The sequence below is a fragment of the Sminthopsis crassicaudata genome, chromosome 2 (assembly GCF_048593235.1).
Source record: "Sminthopsis crassicaudata isolate SCR6 chromosome 2, ASM4859323v1, whole genome shotgun sequence".
Lineage (NCBI taxonomy): Eukaryota > Metazoa > Chordata > Mammalia > Dasyuromorphia > Dasyuridae > Sminthopsis > Sminthopsis crassicaudata.
The window spans coordinates 595,344,822-595,357,697 of record NC_133618.1 but is presented as its reverse complement, the minus strand read 5'-3'; the positions used below and the strand labels follow the sequence as shown (position 1 = coordinate 595,357,697).

General features: G+C 33.0%; 1 protein-coding gene across 3 annotated transcripts in view; it reads left to right on the top strand.

Annotated features, from left to right (window-relative positions):
* RAB11FIP2 (RAB11 family interacting protein 2) overlaps window positions 1–12,876 on the top strand; it is a 66,767-nt gene that overhangs the window by 18,779 nt on the left and 35,112 nt on the right. For 2 of the 3 annotated variants that reach the window (XR_012487078.1, XM_074295719.1), the window contains exon 4: window positions 7,217–7,546. The exons of the other annotated variant lie outside the window; for it this stretch is intronic. Coding sequence is in view for 1 of the 2 variants with exons in the window: in XM_074295719.1 (XP_074151820.1) it covers window positions 7,217–7,546 (330 nt within the window). In the remaining variant the exon portion in view is untranslated. The remainder of the gene's footprint in view (window positions 1–7,216; window positions 7,547–12,876) is intronic. 3 annotated transcript variants of the gene reach the window in all.

The window sequence follows — 12,876 nt, the reverse complement described above, 5'->3', positions numbered from 1 at the left end:
CTTTTCTTCTATTGTAAAGTTGTTTCATATATATGTGATAGTTAAATAGGAGGTATGGAAAGGATGCATTTAGTAAAGATAATGTAAAATCAAAAAAGTACAGATAAAGTAAAAGAAAAAATACATAGTAGAAAAGAAGAAATGAAAAATGGAAAAAAAATCTAAAGGCTTTATTAAAAGAAAAAAAACTGAGAAAGTATGAGAGGGGAAGTATTTTAAAATAAAATTCCAACAAAAAACTAAAATATCGAGAATAGTGCTAAATAAAGGATAAGCTGTTGTTTAGAAACTTATATATGTTTGAATTTTGAGTTATTTCTGTTTGCATAAAACTAGCAAAATTAGAATATAATTAAATATAGAGGAAAAATCTAAAATGAATAATTTGAATTACTCGAATACTATAAAGAAAATGTCAGTAGCTCTTTAGGTATAGAACACTGATTTGTTCCATCCTAAGTTCCTGGAATTATGTTATTTCCACAAAAAGCAATGAGAAAAGAGATGGCTCTACAATTGGACTTCTAGCTATAACAGGCTAGACCTAGAACAAAATGTCAAAATTGGGTTTATCATATGTCTCTTATGCATTTTGAATAGCAGATCAGATTTCCAAACTGAAAATTTTCTGGATATTTCTTTCAGAGGTAAAACCTTCTCCCCAACTTTAGCCTTAGACATCTTGCTATTATAGAGCATAAATCTGCAAGGCTCTGGAACCAAGAACTCATGATATTTTTATACGAAATCTAGATCTAAGATAGAATTATGACAGTCACTTTTTAGTATTGATACTGTCAGGGACTGTGTATTGTGATTTAATTTAGAATCCAAAAGCGGATCACCTTACCAGCTGTAGAGATGGCAACATACTTAGACAAATTGAAAATTTTGTTTTTTCTGTTTTTAAATATTGGAATGTTTCTCAAAAAGCATTCAGTGGATGATTAAGACTACTAAGTTTACACATGTATAGGCTCCCCTACTCTCTTTCTAGAGGTCAAATCAAAATTAAATTCTATTGAAATAATTTTAAAACCAGGATGCTGATTTATAAAAAAACCATCCTATTACAAGAAATATCAATTTAAGAAGCATTTTTTAAAAGTCTTATAAGGGACCTGAAAAGAACTTGGTTTCTACATCTGATCATGTCATAACAACCTGTTCACATTTAACTATTGGATTCTCCATGTGTTATCCTGTGTCCAGTGCATAAGAGCTCGTTAATTACCTAAACTATATCTCCATAGGTCTTGTTAATTACCCGTCTCCTGTCTCAGAGGACCTTGTTAATAACTTGTAGAGTCTCTCTAAAGAGGTCCTAACAACACATTAAAATTAAAGATGCTTTTCTTTTAGCACCTGTCAAGTGCTGTAAATTGAGAAATTTTCACATCAGTTTATTGGACTTACAGCAGTTTTTGTGGATTTTTTTTTGTTTTGTTTTGTTTTCTCATTCTCTTTCAGTAAACTAACTTAAAAGTTTGACTTTCTTATTAGAGGATTCTGTTTTGTTTTCCTTTCATTTTGTAGAATATAGATATCAATTTGTATTAGAGTCAGCAGGAGTATAGAATAGTTGATCTTCTACAAATTAACCCTCAGGGAAATAGAGCAATTAATGAAAAGTTATTATGAGTATTAGGATGACAAAGAATAAAAGTTTCAAGTAGTGTCCAGGGAGTTTATGCATAAAAGTTCTGGTTACTGTTAAGGGAACTTAACTTTGAAAATCTAAAAGTCTTAGTTATCATTTCATTGGCTGGCTACATTCTGTAAATTCCTGGGCACTAATAGATTAATGGATTTTTAAAAGTATTATTTGACAAAGGTTTTTTGTTTTTTAAATTTGGCCACAATTTTTCCTAAGTGTTAGATTTCCAAATAGTTCTACTCATGTCAGGGAGAAAAAAAAAAGGGAAATCATTCTTCACATAGAATTTGACATGAGAGAAAAATAATTTAATTTTCAAAATTAAATGATGTGTTTTCAGACTTACAGTACAGTATTGATAAGCTTCTATCTCTCTTTGGAACAATTATACTCTAAGCAAGAACAACAAGAAGAAAAACCCTGTCCAATTACCATTATTACACTAAAATAATGAGTAATTTAAAAGAATGAAAATAAGATTTTTTTGGTACAGTTTGTCTATTTTTGAAAAAAAAATTTCAATTAATAGATTTAGTCAACCTTTTCACATGATTTTATAGACACATTACTTTATCTAGTTATATGTTTCTTAGTTATATGGTATTGTTTTAAATATTTGAGACTTTTAAACCTATTTTCATATAAATCATGGATACACTCTAGGTTATCAATTCATTGGCATCTAAAAAGCATGTTTAGGCCTCAGTTATAAGAGAGTATACCTAACAGATGACTGTGACCTTAAGAAGGGGAAAATATCCATTTTACATATGGAGATACATGTTATTAAAGGAACAATTAGGATTTTTGTTTGCCTAGCCTCATTAATCAGCCAAAAATAATTAATTGGAAGTCAGAATCATCAATCGTAAAGAGAACTGTATGTTCAAAGTAGCAGCAATCCTGTTGGGGACAATATTAGAATGTTAGGTACTCTGATATTCGAGAGAATTTACAAGATAATATCAATCTTAGCAAAGATATTGTTGTCCAAAATCTAAGAAATTATTTAACCACATTTAAGCAGATTAAAATAAGATAAAAAAATTTAGATTAAAAAACAGAAGGTATATTCCCAAAATAAAATTATCTCCCTGAAATTCTATCAGTCTTCACTATTGAGATGTTCCTTACATTGCAAACAACTTTAACTCACCATGTATAAGTTCCCAATTGAATTTATTTCTTCCTCATCCTATCTCATAGCATTTTATTTGTAAAATTATTTTCTTTGTATTGATAGTTGTCATTTAAATATTACATTTTTAAGGAAATCCTACTCTTTCTCAATAAGCCATTCCATGAAACAGAGTTTAAAAAAAAAGGGGAAAACAGTTCAGCAAAACTTAACAGAATAATCTGACAGCATGTACAATAATATGTACTTCACAATCCTTCATTCTTTTTTTTTTTTTTTTACCTCTTTTTAAAATTTATTTGTAAAAATAAGAATATTGACTATCACACAAATGCTAATTTAATATGCAAAAGCAGATGAAATTACAGCTAATTTATTATAGTAAACTTCAAGCCCAGGCCTTTTATATGTTTCTGTTTCTGCTAATTTCTTTTTTTTTTTTTTAAATTAATAATTTTTTATTATATATATATTTTATAATATTATCCCTTGTATTCATTTTTCCAAATTATCCCCCCCTCTCTCTATTCCCTCCCCCTGATGACAGGTAATCCCATACATTTTACATGTGTTACAATATAGTCTAGATACAATACATGTGTGTGAATATCATTTTCTTGTTGCACAATAAACATTAGATTCCGAAGGTACATGCAACCTGGGCAGACAGATATTAGTGCTAACAATTTACATTCACTTCCCAGTGTTTCTTCTCTGGGTGTAGCTACCTCTGTCCATCATTGATCAACTGGAAGTGAGTTGGCTTTTCTTTATGTTGAAGATTTCCACTTCCATCAGAATACATCCTCATACAGTATTGTTGTTGAAGTGTATAGTGATCTTCTGGTTCTGCTCATTTCACTCAGCATCAGTTGATTTAAGTCTCTCCAGGCCTCTCTGTATTCCTTCTGCTGGTCATTTCTTACAGAGCAATAATATTCCATAACCTTCATATACCACAATTTACCCAACCATTCTCCAATTGATGGACATCCATTCATCTTCCAGTTTCTAGCTACAACAAAAAGAGCTGCCAATAATTTGAAGAATTATTTTGGCACATATATGTCTCTTTCCGCTCTTTATTATTTCTTTGGGACAATCCTTCATTCTTAACAGTATGGTAGAATTTTCATTTTCTCAATAATTAAATGGTATTCAGCTAAGTTGTGTATTATAGTTTGTTTTAATTCATATTTTTGTTCTTTAATGATAAAACAGATACAAAATTTAAGAACATGTCTAATAGATATTGCTATGCTGAGTAACTTTTTTTTTTTTCTTTTTCCTGCTGAGGCAACTGGGGTTAAGTGACTTGCCCAGGATCACACAAGCAGGAAATGTCAGATGTCTGAGACCTGATTTGAACTCAGGTCTTCCTGACTTCAGGGCTGGTGCTCTATCATTGTATCACCTAGCTGCTCCTAAATACTCATAACTTTTAAGCTATGCGGACACCAAGGGCCTTAAGAATATAGAAATCTAGCACAAATTAAAATCACTTGGAAGCAGGCTGAGATAAATGTCATTCCTATTAACCCATCTAATACTAGAGTTGTACTGGAGATGCTTTCAGGGAGTCTGTGTTCCAACACTTGATTTTAGTACAAAAAAAACATTATTTTATTCACATATACAATTGTCTGCAGAACACTAAATACAAAAGAATAACAGGATAAGGACTCATCTCAGTATTATTTCTAGCTAAACTCCACAGAAAGAGGTAAGATCAAGTTGATTTACAAATATCATTTGATCTTCACAACAGGTGAGATAAATATTATTATCTCCAATTTACAAGTGAGGAAAATGAGACTGGCCACATAGCTAGTTAGAATCTGAATGGGATATGAACCCAGAAAGTCCAGCACTGCACATAAAGGAATAGAAAGCCAAAAATAAATGTGACAATGAACTCTAGATCATAGGACAGGTTTTAAAAGATTTAGGGAAAAAATGGAATATCCTACTGACTAGAAATGTACAGGATATGTCAGCCCATGGGGGAAAAAAAAAACTTTTTTTTTTAAATTTTTTTTATTTTTAGGCTGGGGTTAAGTGACTTGCCCAGGGTCACACAGCTAGGAAGTGTTAAGTGTCTGAGACCAGATTTGAACTCAGGTCCTCCTGACTTCAAGGCTGATGCTCTATCCATGCGCCACCTAGCTGCCCCCCCAAAAAACTCTTAAAAGTGAAATTTGATTACACTAAGAGAAATAATTCTGATGAGAAGGAAAAAGGAAGAGACCAATGTAAACATGGAAGAAATTCAGTCATCTTAGAAATATATGTATATACATAAACACACAAACTCAAAGGAAGTAATACTGAATATAGAGCAGTAATAGAAAATATTAAGAATTTTAATATAGCTAAAGCTCTGTATGAGCTGAAGATAACAAGCATTGTCAAAAATAGTAATGACAAAGGATTGTGAAAGAACTGTTCTAAGGAAAAGAAGATCAAAAGAGGATTGGGACAGTAGTTTAAGATAGATGGAATGATAGAAAATTGAGAGCAAGCATATATACTCAACTTTTCCTTTCTTTGTAATATTTTTCTTCCAAGAAAAATAATTTTGTAGTGAAAAGGACAAAAAAAAAAAAATCTAACCGGGAAGTTGAAACTCAAGAATAGTAGGGAGATAGTAATCACTGCTGAGGATGAGTTCAAGAAGTCAGACTGAGATTTACTTCAAGCTCAGGTATTTGAAGGATTTGAGTCCTGAGCTATTGTTAATGAATTCTGAAAGATCATATAGAATGGGTGTTAAAAGCATAAAAAGTAAAATTTTGAATTTTCAAAATAGGGAGAAGAATGCAAAACCTGCAAAGTGTAATTCAGTAAATTTAACCTACATTCTTGCAGAAATTATTTTAAAAAATGTTTAAAAGAATTAGTAGTGAACTTCTAGAAAACAAAGCAGTAATCATCAAAAGATAACATAGCTTTTAGAACAGACCATTTCTTTTCTGATAGGGAAATTTTAGATATGAGGTTTACCTCTATTGTATAGTATTTGACAATCTCTTATGCTAGCCTTGCTAACAGGATGAATAAATAGAAGCTAAAAATGTAGTCGTTTGGATTGATGAATAGGAGAAACAGTGAAGAGAAGAATCAGGATAGCTCAGTTCTCCACAAATGCTCCATTCCAACAACTTAAAAAAAATAAATTACAAACTCAAGTTGTGAGAGGGGATATCCAAAAAGAAAACACAGTCATTTTTTCAGCTTAGGTTAGCTTAGATCTTCGGATATTGGACCTCTACTCTAGCCAAGAAGGCATTGATATTGGCTTTAAGTCAAATGAAGCTATGTCATAACTAAAGCAAGTGGTAATAATGGATCTAGAAGGGAACAGATCTGACTCTAGGAAGGTGGAAGGAACAGAATCCAACTAATAACTCTGTTGCTCCGACTTATAAGTATGGACTGAGGAGCAGACCTGCAAGAAAGGGCATCTGACCTGGGCCTGAGGCTATGTATTTACTTAACAAGAAACAGGAATAGAAGTAAGTAGCAGCTGTATGGTGCTTATTCTACAGCCAGATTTCAGATTTTTGTCTTTAACCAGGGAGGGATACTCAGACCAAGGCTAAATCTGTAGTTCTGTCACTATGAACTTAAATAATCTTTCATCTAACTGAATGTCTACTGTAGGGCAAGGGCAAATCTACACCATTGTTGCTCAGACTGAAACTCTGGTCAGAAGAGCTTGCAAAAGCTCATGCCAGGAGGATAGCAATCAGGCTTAAACCAAAAATCATAATGATTTGAGCAAACTTTATCTGCAGATCTTAGGCCTGAGCTGTCTGTGAGACCTTTGAAGAAGAAAGCACAGAATACTTGAAGAAAACAGCAACAGGAACCCACAGAATTCAAATCAGGACTAACCAAGTCTTATATATTTTCTCCAGAAGTACACAGAACTGGACCCTAACATGAAATCCAAGTTTAGAAAGAAAGATTATAAGAATGAATAGCATAAAAAAATTCACCATAAAGAATTGTTATGGAGACAAAAAGACATTCAAGACATACTTGGAAGAAGAGAATGACTTCAACAGACTTATAAAGACACAAAGAAAAAGTAGTCACAAGGTCAACTAGAATTCCTGGAAGAAATTTGAAGCAAGAATTTTTAAAAGAGCTGAGGTGCAAAGTATTAGCAAATTAAAAATAATAATATGTCACAAAGATTATATATAACGAGCAGGTTAGATTGTATATTAGGAATGCAGGGGTTGGTTCAATATTAGGAAAATTACCCACCAAATTACAGGCCACAAAACTTAATATTCATCCTTCGTTTTTGAAGAGGACCAGTGACATCATAGGGTGATGTCTTGATGAGAGCATGAATTGGATTTGAGTGAGGCAGAGTTGTACAAAGTTACCAGCCTCACTTTCTCTTCCAGAGTCCTCCAAGTCCAGTGGCAAGACAAAAGTCAAGAAGACTCCCGATGGCTTGGAATGCAGTGGATGACCTTGGCGTCTTCAATGTCTGACCAAGCTCTAAGTGTTCCACAGCACCTGCTTCAGCCACCTTTATGGCCATTGGAACAAGTTGTTCTCATCCACCCTTTTGAGCAGAAGAAGTCTTCACATGCTTGGGGTGGACATCCCTCTCACTCCCTCACAGGAGGTTTGAGGCCTGTTGGATATCCTCAACCTGGTTTAACTCATCTGCCAAGACGTTTTTACCAGCGTGTGGCTGCTACACATGCTAGAGCTTCATGGAGGCACAGGTGAGAGTGGGTGAGATAGGTATTAAAGTTGGGTGAGAAGCCTTGAAAAAGGCTTAGCAAGCCCTCACTTCAGAAGTGGTGGGGATCTCTGAACACCCTGTGCACTGTATTATGACAAAAGATGAAGAAAGTGTTTTTGACAAGAAACATTATCTTATAATAATATTCCTACTAAAAATGCTAAAAAACATGAAATGGACCTTTATTTTATCTAATAATTAAGAATTATCCAAGAGCCAACATTACATATGAAGTGGAAACATAGAGGCCTTTGTAATAAGAGAAGTAAAGCAAGGATCTCCATTGTCACTTCTACTAATTGACATTAGTTTAGAAATATTAACTGTAGCAATAAGATGAATGTGGAGGAATTGTGAGAGAGAGAAAATAGATTTTTGTTCACTGAAAAAAAATTTTTAAAGTAGATGTCTAGATCCAAAGATCTAGAAGAATATTAATTCTTTAATATTAAATATCAACTTGATAGGTCTATCGTCAACAAATCAAGAATTTGTACTGTTCCTGAGCTATTTATTTTTAATCAGTGACTCAATATTTTATCAATAGATGAAAGCCAAGATAGAAAATTTATCAAATATGCAAGTTGTAAATTTAGGAAGGATAGCTCATATGTTGTTATACTGGTTAGACAACAATCTTGATAGGTTTTTAATACTATTCAAATTTAATCACATGGAATGTACACAAACAAGCCTTAGGCCTTAAACCTGAGGTCAAAAAAAAAATTGGCTTTACAAGTAAAAGGGAATGTGAATCTTGACTTTGTTGCTAAGAAAAAATCTAGTGGTTTTGGTTGAGTATTGACTCGATAGATGAATCCAAAATGTGATAATTAGATCAAAAAGTTGATGGAGTTTTGACTGCTTTAAATGAGACAACATTGTCTAGAACATGGGAGTTGAAAATCCAATAGTCCCTTTTCCTCGTCACAATTTATTTGGAATAGTATGTTAATTTTGGGGAAAGACATTAGTAAGTTAGTTGAAGTGTACCTAGAAGGACAAATCAGGATAAGAAAAGTATTCAAAAGCATACAATGTAAGCATAAACTGAAGGACAAGGACTAAGTGGGTTATAGAGTACACATTGGAAATATTTTCATTAATGATAATGACAACAGTGAAACAAATCTACTGGGATGTAACCATTTTTATTAATGATAATGACAATAATTGAAGACAACATATCTTTTGGGATGCAGCCAAAGGAGTTCTTAAGTGAAAATTTATAAGCAATTTTATCAATAAAAGTATAAGTCAATAATTGGGTATATAAATAGAATAACAGAAAAGCAATAAAAACCCTTAATGAAGCAGATGAATAGAAATCTGAAAAATCAAAAACTTTTGAGGGTAGAGAGAGAATTAAATAAACTTTTAGTTAATGTGATTTTTAAAAAGAAGAAAACCAAATGATTAGTATCAAAAATGAAAAAAAGCCAATTCCCTACTAAAGAGGAAGAAACAAGTTATTTGTCCAACTATATGCCAATTAAAAAAGCATATTTACAAAAATATGAAATGCCTAGATTAACAGAATAAATGATTTAAACTCAATCTCGGGAAAATAAATTTTAAGTTAAATTCTCAAAGAAAAAAAAATTACAAGACCAGATGGATTTATAGATCAAATTCTATCAAACATTTAAAGAACAATTTAAATAGTATGTAAACTTTAAAGGAGAAAAAAAGGAAAAGAAAGGATCCTATGACAAAAATATGTTTCTGATACCTAAGCAAGAAAAGTCAAAATGAAATTAGATCAATATCCCTAATGAATATCAATGAAAAAAAATATTAACTAGAAGACCACAGCGATATATGATAAGCATATAGTCCATAACCAGGTTGAATTCATATAATTTTAGGGCTGACTCAGTATTAGGAAAATTATAATTGACTATTAGTAGCAAGAACAAGAAAAATAATATCTAAATGTAGTTTTTGACAAAATACAACACCCATTCCTGTTAATATTAGTATAGAAATAAATCTTATTATGATAAGTAATGTATACTGAAACACAATCTGTAATATGGATAAGTTAGAGAACTTTCCTTTGATTTACCCTGTATTGAAGATAAAGCAAGAATGTTCATTATCACTATTATTCAAAAAGTGCTAAAATTGTTTTCAATAACAGAAACAAATAAAACACTTAGACTGTATTCAAAGCACCAAGTTAAGTGCTAGGGTTACAAAAGAGAAAATTAATGGAGGCCCTGCTCTCCAAGAATTCACATTGTAAATAGTGGAAGACACTACCTGTGGGAAGGTTTCAGCAAGTCTCTTGATCCTTAATGTGCAGCCTCCTTAATATCATTTTCATTGCTAAAATCATTTATCAGTTTCTGATGGTGTATTATTTAACAGTGCTAAGGATTTTGGTGGGAAGAACTTTCCTTTCTGTACAGAAAGTTCCTTAGCTACAGAATCTCTATGTAGGCTACTGAGGGTAATGGTGATGCCGGTTGTGGTCCTTTAAGACTAGTCCTTTCAGACTGATGTATTCCTTTCTGATTCCCAGCCTCTCCTAGCTGCTCAATTCAGGAAGCTAGGACCTTTGATTCACAAATCCTGGTCAAAAGCATCCCTTTGAATTCCAATAGGAGATATCTGGGCTCTCACAGCCCCCACTGAGATCTGAGCCAACTTGAGACTCCACCCATGGACCGCTTTAGCTATATCTCTCCTTCTAAAAGAGCCAAGCTGGAGTCCTGTCTTTGCAGAGGTTCCCGAACATGGGAGCCTTACGCCTGTCATGCCAAGGATCTCTGCCCACTGGAACACTGTTTTTGGTGCCCTCTTACCTCTACCTTCACCTTTTATTAACTAGACTTTAACTTTACTTCCAAACCCCATAATAAACCTCTTTTATCAATCTAGGTTTTCGGGTCTGTAAATTCCTTTACAGGGGACTCGAGCCACTACTAGACCTCATTTAACTCTGTATCCTTGCACCGAATCCAAAGGGGTTGCAGGGGAGCTCTATTTGATTCCTACTCCAAACCTGCCACTAGACATCAATTAAACCTTAATTTCATTTGGGTATCCCAATTATAAACCTTATCAATGGGATATAAACAGTGCTATTTACTCCTTCAAGGTTTGAGGAAAAATAGTGGTCAGAGTAGGGAAGATGGTCTGACTTAACCCATTCATGCTCTCCCTTATCTCTCCCTCTGGGTGCCAGCTGCCTCAGTCAGGCTGAATTGTCTTTCCCCCATGTGGCAGTCAGTGACAACTGATGAGAATGGCTGGCCTTTCTCCACAAGAATTGCTTCTCCTGATGATGTTTGTGAGAGCTGGACTAGAAGGAGCCCAATCATTGATTTAAGAAGTGCTGCCACTCTTAGGGCTTCTATACCCATATGCCTATTGGTGACAATTGGTCAGCAGTTATTGCTAGTGGTGATGAGGAAAATGACTTCTCCCTTTTGAGATGGCTGGATGGGCTGGGCTGGAAGCACATTTGGAGGAGATTGCTTTTCCCAAGGCTCTTAGACTCAGAGTTCTTTAATTGTCTATCAGAGTTCAATGGAAGACTGAGATCCTATGGTAGCAGTTGTTTTTTTTTTTTTTCTTTTTGCATTTAAAAAATATTTTAGATGTGAAGATAGTTTTCAGCATCCACTTTTATAAGATATTTAGAGTTATAAATCTTTATTTTAATCTTTCCTCCCCCCTTCCCAAGAGACCAAGAAAGAAAAAAACAAAAAAACCTGAAAATAATATGCGTCTATCAGCATTCAAGCTTTATAGTTCTTTCTTTGGATATGTTAGTATTTTCCATCATAGATCTTTTGTAATTGTCTTGAATCATTGTATTGTTGAGAAGAGCTAAGTCTGTCATAGCTGATAATGACACAATGTGTGCTATTACTGTATACATTATTCTCCTCATTCTGCTCACTTCACTCAGCATCAGTTCATTTAAGTCTTCCCAGATTTTTTTGAAAGCATCTTGTTCATGATTTATAGCACAATAGTTTTCCATAATACACCCCAATTTGTTCAGCCATTCTTCAATGGATAAGCATCTCCTCAATTTCCAATTCTTTGCCACTACAAAGAAAACTGCTATAAATCTTTTTTGTATATGTAGGTCCTTTTCTCTTTTTTTATGATATACAGACCAGACATAGTAGTGGGTGTGCACAGTTTGATTGCCCTTGGGGGCATATTTCCAAACTGCTTTCCAGAATGTTTAGACCAATTACATCTCTGGCGATGTGGTTTGTCTTTCTTGGCACGTACTATTTCCATCGCTCATTTTCTTTCTAGTTATAACTGAAAGGTGCCTGATGTTGTTTACTCTAGAATTTAAACTTAAAGATTTATCTTTTTAATGGGAGAACTAGAATCTTTGTCAAATATAATTATCCTGAAGTGGTCATTCAAGCTACTAAGATATTTGCTATATTCTAATTGCATTTTTACTCCATGTTTGTTAATTTGTCATAAAAATGTATAATTTTAAATAATCATATTCATATATTTATGAAAGAAACATTCTTTGTTTTCATTTTGTGTATCTTATTAACATTTGACAAGTTCTTTTATTGGTTTTTTTTAACAATTTAACTTCATTCTTTTAAATTGTAGAATGCTACAAAAATGGTGTGCTTAAAAAGATAGACAAAATACATAAAGATAACTATGCTGTTTTGTGTATGCTTCTTCTCTTCTGTTTATATGGAATATAGTTCCTAAAATTTGAAGTGTTTTTTTGCATGAAAGGACATGGCTCTTTCCACTTTTGAAATATCAGTCTCATTACAACTTTTTCATGATTAAAAAAGTTCTAATCTGAATAAAGAGTAGTACTGAACTATATATGCTCTATCTCTGCTGTATTTTTAAAATTTTGCCCTGTTTAGTGTTCCTTTCAGTGGCATTATCTTCCTGTAAGCAGACTATTATTGATTACACTGACGTGGAAGATAACAAAGCAAAAAATTACTGAGTAATAACCATGGAGGAGGTTATGTTAACTAATGTCAACATTTTAATTCTGAGAGAACTAAATTTTAATAATTTGTTGAATTGGAAATAGTTTTTTTTAAAGGTTCAGGGATTTTAATTAGGGCTACATTAGTTGGCATTGTGACTCATTATTTGAAAAGAAAAGCGTTAGTAACAGAGGTTGAGAAACTCCATTTATTTTAACATTTTGAAAATATTTTATGTAGCTAATAAAGAATGCTTTGCCTCCACTTTAATTTATCCAACATTTATTCATTTGTCAAGCACTGTTGAAGGCAATGGAGACAGAGATAAAAATCAGAACATCCCTTACAAATAGTTTAC